The 10,942-nt window shown below is 43.1% G+C and overlaps 1 protein-coding gene across 1 annotated transcript in view; it reads right to left on the reverse strand.

The window, feature by feature from the left end:
* Positions 1 to 10,942, reverse strand: part of LOC311042884 (metal transporter CNNM4) — a 36,657-nt gene that overhangs the window by 4,555 nt on the left and 21,160 nt on the right. Inside the window, exons 5-6 of the mRNA XM_084053962.1 lie at positions 6,636 to 6,732; positions 227 to 405 (exon numbers count right to left, since the gene is read on the reverse strand). Of these exons, the coding sequence (XP_083910088.1) occupies positions 227 to 405; positions 6,636 to 6,732 (276 nt within the window). The remainder of the gene's footprint in view (positions 1 to 226; positions 406 to 6,635; positions 6,733 to 10,942) is intronic.

The following is a 10,942-nucleotide window of genomic DNA, read 5'->3' on the forward strand; positions in this document are numbered from 1 at the left end:
CACTTAAAAATCTGTGATAACAGTGTGGATAAAGATATCCATATCTAACAATTTTCTGCTGTTTCCGGACACGTGTATATGGGTGTACACAATGTAGCAGCCACGGCTAATCACTTGCCAGCCTATTGCTTAATTATAGTGGCAGTTATTAAAATTTTAAAAGTAATATTGCATTACATTATGGTTGTTTTTGTGATCAAATCTGCACTGTCAGACATTTTCCTACCTTGACAAACTGCAGGTCGGTGAGGGCTCGGACATAGAAGTCGGGGGTATACTGTGGTGAGGGGCCGCTGTTGTTGAGCTGGCTGTTGCTGCCGCTCACCGACAATGACTCGCTCCGGTCGGCTCCGCTCAACGAAGCTGTGCGGTTCAGTCCACTAACGTGGGATGGCGTGCGGAACTCTGAAGAACACACACACAAATACATAGTGTCATGAATGGTTGAACAGACAGGAGTACACACGCAAGCGTGCACGCGCGCGCACACGCGCACACACACACACACACACACACACACACACACACACACATTAAGAAAAACAATATTCCTCATATTCCTTGGACTTACAATGATGCACGTACAAACTCAAATTTAAACACTCATAAGCACATGTCTATGGTAGGCACAAGATGCAGAGATACAGAGGGATAACAAACATCTAAACAAATGTTAAGCAGGCCTATGAGAGAGGGGGGAATGAGGGGTTTATGGTGAGTGATACATCTCAATCTTCCCATTCAGACACACATGCACATGAAGACCACTCAATTTGTTTCACTTGACCAACACCAGGCGGTGCCAATTCTCAAATGTCAAGGCAACTTCAGTGTCAAAATCACTTGTACTGATGAACTGCTACCTGTGCATACAGTACATTTAAGCTTCCTCTTCACTTGTCAGGATAAAACCAAAACAGCCTGCTGGTAATAACCAAGTTTGTTTCACTTTTTTTTTCACCATGGAAAGAGCCAAGCTTCAGGCACTCGCATACAGATTTTTTGTTAAAAAGCCTTCATTCTTCTAACATGGCTGATTATGTGATTATGGTTTCAACCTTTTTAGGTCTTCATCGGGGTGATACAATTTGCCTGAAGTGTGTCTCCTTCCATGGGATGGATCTCACCTGCCTTTTCCTTGAGTCTTACATGATAAAGATCAGTCCTCGAGCACAGCACTAGCATTTTTTTCACAGACAAGTTATCATAGACATACAGTAATACCCCTTGTTTATTGGTAAGTAGCCACATATCACACAATGTTGAATTAAGATCTCGTGTTATTTGTGGACAGCACACTCACATTTCTGCTTCTGTTACAATAAGTGGCTTATTAACAGAGGTGGAAATAGGTTTTAGTTTTTTAGTTTCCTACTTTTGTTCTTTTCTCCCCAAGTTAGTCATTGCCACTTCTCCTCATGCGTCCTGCTGTCTCCATCGCTGCCAACCCCCAATCCCTGTTGCCCTGGGGAGGCTGAATACCAGTGGTTTTCAACCAGTGGTCCTTGGGGGGGTACCAGGGGGTCCCCAGCTAAATTAGTTAACATAGCGTCACAATCATTTTAACTACTTAGCTTTGGCTACTAAAAAATAGCAGATATACAAGCTCATAGCGCGGCACCAAGTGCCGCGCTATGATCTTGTAGATCTGCTATTTTTGAAAAACTTGAAAATGAGTACATATCTTTGAATGTATATATTTTTAAAGCACATTTTTTTACTCAAATCTTTGCTTTTGGGTGGGTCCCTGGCTACAAAACATTTTCAGATGGGGGTCCGTGGCCAAATGTACAGTATATCAATTTCGGGGTCCTTGGCATGAAAAAGGTTGAAAACCACTGCTGTAGACAACCACATGCTTCCTCTGATAGACATGGAGTCACCAGCCGCTTCTATTCCATCTACAGGAGGTAATATTGTTTCTACAAGGACGGCTGGAGAAGAGGAGCGTTTGTTTTTGTTATCTCAGTCGACAGCGAGGTCTTGCGCATTGTGAGGCGCGCCTGAGCGAGCGAGTGCCTTCTCCGAGCAGCCGATGGCAATCGACACGACGGCAAGCGACAGACAGTTATTTTCCACCTCTGTTCATATAGTCATTATTATACAATGTAAACAAAGTGTTTTTGTTGTCATGCATGTGTTCATTTACACCAAGGCAAAGCCAAAGCATTGACTGCATCATATCAAAGTGTCACAGCACGCTCCATTACACAGGCATATATTACCAACCACAGTTGTATTACCAGGAGTGGGTGTGAGTCTTCCAGCAGGGGGCCTCAGTGAGTGTAAGGAAACTGTTTTACCTGGACATGTTGACTTGGTTAGCTTTGAGGAGTTAGCATAGAGTTATATAAAAGGGGAGTTAGGCTAGCTAAATGATTGGATCAGGTAGTCTAATATGACAGTCAGCAGTTAGACTTGGACTACTTCCTTCAGGTGTGAGACAATCTTCAACGTATCTTATGCAAGACAGGAAATCTAGAGATCCAGCAGAGGATTTCTGGAAGATTTATTCTTGTGGTCAGATTAAATCATCATTAATCACTAATTAATCACAGCTGGTGAAAGCTCTGTTGTTTAGGCAATGGCAACCTTAGTCATGTTGAAAGACAATTCCCAGTTTTAAAGTCCCATCCCTCAAACAAGATGACTGATGCACTTGCTGTAGTGCGCAATTTTCAGGGACCCATTGTTCACTCCAGGCTGCTGAGTGTGGTAACATTTGCAGGAAAATCCTCCACTGGATGTTAAAAGATAATGTCAATGATAAGGATAAAAGTTTGGTTGAAAAGCATGTGAATGTTTTTTTATAAGAGGAACTACTTTCTGTGGCAACAGCGTTAAACAATGTTAAACTTGGTAGAACCTTGGGTTGTATTAGCTATCAAGGCATGAAATAAGTAATGTTGATCATCTTTATCCATTACTTCTGTGCTCTGTGATTGAGGATCCAGAAGTAGTGATTCTTTCACTCACATTGTATGGTGAAGCAGCTCTCGAAGTAACTCTTTTAGATGATAAACAAACGCGAACTAAGCAAATTCTGCCAATACATTCAAACATTTGTCCTGATACATTTACTTCGGGGAAAGTGAAATGGCTGTATGCATGCTATATCACCCCTGAGAGAAGTTCTCTAGCCCCATATACATTGAAAAGTCAACAATATTAGTGTAAAGTAACCGAAATAGGCCCCAACTGCCCCATTTTAGTTTTTTAAAGATATTGACTTAATCCCCTTTTGTTCACGTTCATTTATGTGCTGAAAGTGAGATTTTGAGAACAGTTTCACCATACAATGACGGTTAATAGAATCACACATTTCGGTTCCTCGATCACATTAGCAGCAGATTAAGATGATAAAACAATATTTTGACTTATTTCATACCCAGGTAGCTATACAACCCAAGGTTCTACCAAAGTTCAACGTCACTCTAATGTCATTGAAGTGAGTAACATTTCTGAGCTTATGATGGATGGGTGACGGGACCAATTCCAAACAGAATGCTCCGTTCTATGGCTATCCCACATGTACAAAGTCTCCAGTATTGTAAAAGATGAATATGTTGTACAGAATGCCTAACCACCCACGTTTTCCCTTCCCGGTCATGGTAAATGGGAATAGAGGTAGGTTTGAGTATTAAACTTGGAATTGGTCACTGGTGAAGTTAAGTGGAAATATAGATTGCAGGAGTTTGTGCTCCTTTGTGCTCTGGCAGACAAACTATGTCACTAGTTGCTAGTTGTAGTACCCTCTGTCTTGAAACTCTACTGACCAACAAGGATCCAGAAAGAGAAGGACAGGACAACAATGATCCAACAACTCTGTACACTCAGAAAACCCCAGGAAGGATCTCACTAGTTCAGTCTCCTTTCCTTGTCTCCTCTTTCATGCACCTGACGTTCAACAATGACAGACAACAGAATATACCGTAGTTAAATAAAATACTACCAAGTTATGGGTAATAAGGAGGAACATAGGAAACTACAGAGAAGCTGCATAAGCATAAGCTTGGTTGAAGCTGCATAAGAGTGAAAGGGGCTTTAGGCTCTATGGTGTTGTCAAAGCCTTCTCCGTCTTCTTCTGTAGATGTTGTGTTAAATGCTTTTTTCTTTGTGTGCACTGACATTTTGGCAAATGAGCTCTTTGATTTGCCAATCTGTTGTGCAAGATGGGGATCTGCTCCTATGTTACCACTGTGCCTCTCCTTTATACTGAGACCAGTTACCCGACCAATGACAGAGTTTAGGTTCAATACCTATCCCAATTTTGTCCTAGAGCACCGACGACACACATGTTTTGTAAATAAATAAAGGGGTAACAAACTGCAAAATCTTTAACTCAATTTGAAAAACAAAGATTTGATTAAAGTTTCTATTTGTGAACATTTATAAAGAAAACTTCTTATTAAGTTAAACTTTAATAAATGAAAAGAATATTTAACTGAAATTATACAATTAACAAGAAATCATGTAAATATAAAATAAACAATGAAAATGTTTTGAAAAAAGCAGATCGGCTGTATGAAAATGTAAAATATGTCTTTAAATACAGTCGGCTGCATAATTGCCGATTATTCAAAGGCAAATAATGGCCGATATCGGTCGGGCTCTAGTAACTAGCGGTAACAAACCCCCCACATCAAAAACTGCTGGAAGCACAGAGGTGATATTGGTACCAATCTTCTCCAGCACAAAGGACTGTTCAAAGAACGAACCTGCCAAAAATGCCAGCTTATCCCTTCAGCTCTGAACCTTGCAATCCTCGCTACGAGTCCCAGCCCCACCTGCTCAAAAGAGTAAGCCCACCCTTCCACCCCATCCTCTGTGTTAAAAGGACCCAGACATGCCGGAGGTTACCTGGCAACCGAGCGAACAGAGAAAACCTCTTTAGAGAGAGATGACGAGGACGGGATGTAGCCACTGAGAGGACAGGAAAGGGGTCTTGGGGGAGAACCGAGGGGAAGGACAGAGGAGCGACCACCAGGACAGACAGAGGAGAGGAGCGAAGGAAGAGGGAGGGAGAGTCAGTGACGGAATGACAGACAGGCAAAACTCAAAGAGGGGCGAAGGGCATGCATGGGAAAAATGTTGGCTCAAAGCGCTTCTTGTAGACATTTCCCCTTGATATGGGTGCAACGTTAACAGGACGGGACTGGCTTTCTCAGATTTTCCCGCCATCTACAAGCTCACAAAGCATCCTGTTGTTAGCTTGTAGATCAACTGTTTTCAGCGAATGTCCAGAATAGGGACGCTAGGGTTCATGTGGAATAGCTAAAATAGCCGATCTAAAAGGCTGTCGATTGTCTATTTTCATTTTTGAAAATTTCTCAAATTTGGACGGCAGGTTGAAAGTGGTTAAAATGTGTCTCTCCCAACCCCTGCAGGAGTGATCTACTCTTCTGAGAGTTGTATGGAGACAGTCAACAGATGAGGAGAGGGAGAGAGAGGGAGAGAGAGAGAGAGGGAGAGAATTGGCACAAGTAGGAAACAGAAGGGCAAGGTGACACCTGGAGGCGAACAAATAGAAGCACACATCACATATCACAGCAGAACTGGCTGGGGGAGGAGGGGGGGGCAGGGTCAAAGGTCATCAAGCAAAGGAGGTTTCAGAGACCACCCCCACCCAGCCCACACGGAGGCCTTTAGCATCCCAGTGCCCTCGCTGAACTAGCCTCCCACACTACACAGTACACACACATTTCGCACCGCTTAATGCGTACATAAAACATCAGATGTCGTGTTTTGAATTTGACAAAGTTCATTTGCAATGTAAAATGATCTCCTTCTACAGTGCACAGGAGGTAAGGTGAGTGAGGGTTCTTTGGGTGAGTGTGTGTGAGAGAGCGCTCTAATGCGTGCGTGCGAGAGAGAGAGAGAGAGAGCGTGCGTGCGTGCGAGAGAGAGACAGAGAGAGAGAGAGAGCGTGCGTGCGTGCGTGCGAGAGAGAGACAGAGAGAGAGAGAGAGAGAGAGCGAGCGAGAAGTGCAGAGACAGACTCCAAGTGTGTATTTTCAAATAGCCAACCAATGTCAACATAATACTAATAATTAACTATTAATTGGAACTTTCAGCCACCCATTTCATTGTCCTGACACTGATAATGTGTGTGTATGTGTTAAACATCACAGAACTTCACCGGAAGCAATGACACTAAGGAGTCTGTTTGTTTTTTATTTGTTTACAATATAGTGGCCATCATTGGAATGCATGCTGTAATGCATGCAGTATGGTGTCATATATCCTGGAAGGGAATACTCCTGAAATAGAACTCTCGTCTCTGTCGGGTGGAAACCTCATATGTCCAAAACTGTTACTTTTCAGGATTCAAATAGCAGATCTACAAGCGCAAAGCGCGGTGCTTTGTGCCGCGTTTCGAGCTTGTAGATCTGTTACTTTTGATGCTTTTGTGTGACGCTGTAAGATGATCAAGTAGGGCATTAATTTAGGAAAAAACACCTAAAGTTAGAACATGGAGATAAGAGGTTTCTGCCCGACAGCAACACTATCATCACAGCTTACTGTAACCATAGGCCACTGACATCTCTTTGGCAGTAGGTGGCAGCAGAAGCACTGCAACTGTAGACAAGAATGGAGTGAGGAGAGGAGAGGGAGAGGGAGAGGAGAGGACTTACCCAACGTGGGGGCACTGAGTGCCATTACGCCGTAGAAAGAAAAGGGTCCCGTCTCAAACTTCATGTTCTCGTTGCCAGCCTCCACTTCCACACGGCCCTGACAGACAGAGCAAAGATGGAGCCCACGTTACAACAATGGCCAAACGCCAACCAACCTACTCAACAGAGTTGCCAATAAATACCACTTATTAAGCACTCATTATTCACATGAATAATGAATAATCACATGGTGAGCAGTGGATACAGTATGCTCCTGAATCATGGTGGGCAATCAGTTCAAGCTGTGCCTGTAGAGTAGCAGTGGAGGGACGGACGGACGGACGGAGAGAGCAAAATTTCATCTACCATATACATAATGACGCATTGTAGATCTGCTATTTGAAAACGTTTCGCCTATAATGACAACAAGCCCAAAATACGGATGTCGGGTTGAAAGCTGAATGTGACATAATAATGGAAGCGTGGAAGAGAGAGCGATGGATGTTGGGATAGATAGGTGGACAGAGAGGGGACAAGGATGGGGGGTAAGGAGGCCTCTGTGTTGGTACAGAGAGTTGGCTGGCCCCGGGGCCACTGGAATGTGTGAACAGCAGCAACAACACGGAGGGCACAGTTAATCCACGCTATCCCCCCCGCATCTGTCCATCCCTCCATTTGAGCCATCCCCCACTCCGCGCCACACAGGAGACAGCGAGGAAACAATGATTCTGAGAATACGTAAAGAAAGGGATGAGTGAAGTTATTGAGCTTGAGGCATCAACCCGTGACCACCTGTAAAGTTCTGCAGATGGCATCAGACGCGGCTGAAATTTGTTTTACAGGATGGAAGACCAAGAGCGTAGATCATGTATGGCGAAACTGAAGCCTGATTTACTGTATACTTTGTCGTACTCGCTGAAAATAGCCGATCATCTACAGGCTCACAGTGCGTTGCAATGTGAGGCATTGTGAGCTGGCATATACTGTATGCTTTTTTTCAGTGAGCAACATTCAGTATTAAGCATAACCCAGGGGGGCCATTGTTCTTAGAAAAGTGTCAAAGGTTATTCAAAAACATTACATTACATTGCCTGCATTAACCATTAATGCAGGCAATAATGGAAGATTTTCTTTGGCAAGCACATATACATAGAGGATAGAAGAAAGATCAACATGAAAGTAAAAAAGGGAAAAAAAGGGTGAACAACTTGTGTGTCAAAGCAATTTTATCAATTTTCAGTCTGAACTGAGCTGTGAGGCAAAGACCACGTCACACATCACCGCCATGGGGCGGAAACCTTGCATGTTAGAAATCATTACTTTTCAGGAAATGGAAAAAAGGATAGGAAACAGAGTCTTCTGCACACCTGATCGGCTCAGTGACGGGTGCGTAGGCAGGGATCAACGTATGAGAATAAAATAAAATGACCCGCACACCGTATTTGTATTTATTTATCTAAGCAACGTTTCAGTCACGTAGACCTTCTTCAGGCATCTGAAGAAGACCTTCTTCATCTGAAGATAGACCTTCTTCAGGCATCTGAAGAAGGTCTACAGTATGTGACCGAAACGTTGCTTAAATAAATAAAAGTGTTCCTATTGTGCAAGTGCAGACGGTGTGTGGGTCATTTTATTCTCATACGATAAAATAGTAATACTGTATTAATTTATGAGAAAACATACAAAGATGAAATATGGAGATACCAGGTTTCTGCCCGTCTCTCATCGGCCCTAGGGTCTGAGAAGATTGTCAACATGGCAGGGCTACACTGCAAAAGCCTGATTTTACAGCGTACATAGAACTGGTAATAGACTAGGGATGAGAATCTTCTGCTATCTTACGATTCGATTCCATTATTGGGGTCACGATTAAAAATCAATTTTTCCGATTCAAAACGAACAAATTATTCCCAAATCCCAATCAGTTTTATCTATTTAATTCACTACAGTCATATTGTTGTCATCTGGACTTTAACAACCAAGTGTAGCCTAGTTATTTCCAACAGCTCAAACTAAACATTATATAATACCAGAGAGGGTGGCTTGTCAAAATTCTTGGCTTTGATGGTATCTTAGATTAGGTGTAGTTCTATTTGATGCAGACACACAACATAATTGCCTTGAATCAAGTAACAAATCACAATTTTTGGAAATTGTGAATCGATACTGAATTTGTGATGATAAGAATCAAGATTTTTACATTAATCGATTTTTTTCCAACATCCCTACAATAGACGCAAGACACCTGAAGCTCTAGAATCTGTCCTCAACTTCAACTTTATTATTGTCACATCACAGGTTTACAAGTATAAAAGAGGTGGGTGAAATGCCTCCATAAATTCCTCCATAATTATCACAGAGAACTTTACTGTGTACATGAACATGACGCTATCACCATCAGCTGCTCACTGACCTCCTGGGGTCAGTGTTGCTCTTCTCTATCTCTCTCTCTTACATGGTTTGGTCTGGAGGGATGCAATGTTTATGTTGTTTATTTTATAAAAGGCAGCAGGGACTGACCAAACTGACTCCCTGTCAGCACCTAAAGGCTGTGAGTACTTTGAGTGGACACTAGTGTACAAGGCTCACGTTGATGACACAGTCAACAATCATCACCATCTTGGTGAAGGTCAGGTTGCTGGCTTCATACACCACATGGCCCAGTGTTTAACCCATTAAGACCTGAGGCGATTCTTAAAAATGTTTTCTAAATCCTACGTTTTTTTCTAAAAACATTTTTTTCAAGATTTTTCAAAAATAGCAGATCTACTAGCTCATAGCGCGGCACTCGCTACCGAGCTATGAGCTTGTATATCTGCTATTTTTGAATAGCCAAAGAAATATAAAGTGACACAGATGCGTTCCAGGTCTTGGGTTAATGGAAGGGAGGCTCAGGTGGGTGAGAGGTGAAGAGGAGTGAAACCTGCAGCGTTGTGTGCCGGAAATAGACGATCTACAAGTCTGAGCTTGTAGATCGGCTATTTTTGGTGCGCGACACCGAAGCATATAATTCAAGTCAGCGAGGTGTCTGGCCAGACCTGTTCAACCTGCCCTGCTCAGCCATCAGCTTTGCCAATACAGCCTGCCCTCAGCACTGAGGTGGGGAAGGCCCATGTTATGTACCTACAGTAATTACATAATGTACAGGCCTGCCCACTTACACATAGGTTTGTGTCACTAGCTTTGTTGGGACATTACAAATGTGATCTCTTTGTTTTAACCTGCTCAGCCAGCCTAACCCGAACCTTACCAGCAAAAACAAAGAAACACTATCTCTTACCCTAAGACTAACCCTAACCTCTTAATCTAACAGTAGCTCCTAAACGTCTAATCTTAAACGTTTCATAATTGTAACCGTAACTCTAAAAACATTTCTTTAAGCATGAAAATGACTTTTCTTACTCACAGGGACCAGAACACTGTCCCTACTGTCCCCACTGTGCTGGTTTTACAATCATCAAGATCCTATTCACGACCGTGTGATAGATTAGAGTACCGGAACAGTCTCCACCCTCCAATAGCCGTGACCACGACCATGGAAAACAGAAAACAGGCCAGACTCTCCTCCTCAACGAGGAGAACTGCCGGGCCGCTCCGCCACGCGCCACAGCCAATAACAACAGCCAATCGGAAAACAGTATCTGAAACGCCGACACGGGTGCAGGCCACGCCTCACATGGGGGAACCAATAGGGACAGAGAAATGCAGACATTGACACATGGCCTCAGAAGGTTGGCAAGGCCCCAAAGAGGCTGTCCACATACAGGCGTATTGTGTACATATGCAAGGATTTATTCAAAACAGACAAAACGGCAACAAAACAAACATGCACTCACCAACACTTCCATACGCCAAACTGTGTTAAGGGAACTTGTATTTTTTTGTTTCCCCCGTGCAAGCCAGACACATCTATGGTTGGTAGTGTTTGCATCATTTAATAGTTCCCTATTAGGTCTTATTACACCACAGACTGCGACAAAATAAGGAAGTCTTTGTCTCTGTGTGAATAAGAACACTAAAGACCCACGTGGGTGAATCAGCATGTTTTCCTCTCCTCCAGGTGGAGCTGCTATTGTCATATAAACAGCATTCCCTAACCCTCCCTGTAGAAAGTTCATTGCTCAGTGTGTGTGTGTGTGTGTGTGTGTGTGTGTGTGTGTGTGTGTGTGTGTGTGTGTGTGTGTGTGTGTGTGTGTGTGTGTGTGTGTGTGTGTGTGTGTGTGTGTGTGTGTGTGTGTGTGTGTTTTCTGTTGCTAAGACATGTAATATTGTGCCTGGGTGGGGTCTTGGCCAAAGTTCAAGTGTGCATGAATCACCAACAATGCCGG

The sequence above is a fragment of the Gymnoscopelus microlampas genome (genome assembly GCF_963454915.1).
Source record: "Gymnoscopelus microlampas genome assembly, chromosome: 4".
Taxonomy (NCBI): domain Eukaryota; kingdom Metazoa; phylum Chordata; class Actinopteri; order Myctophiformes; family Myctophidae; genus Gymnoscopelus; species Gymnoscopelus microlampas.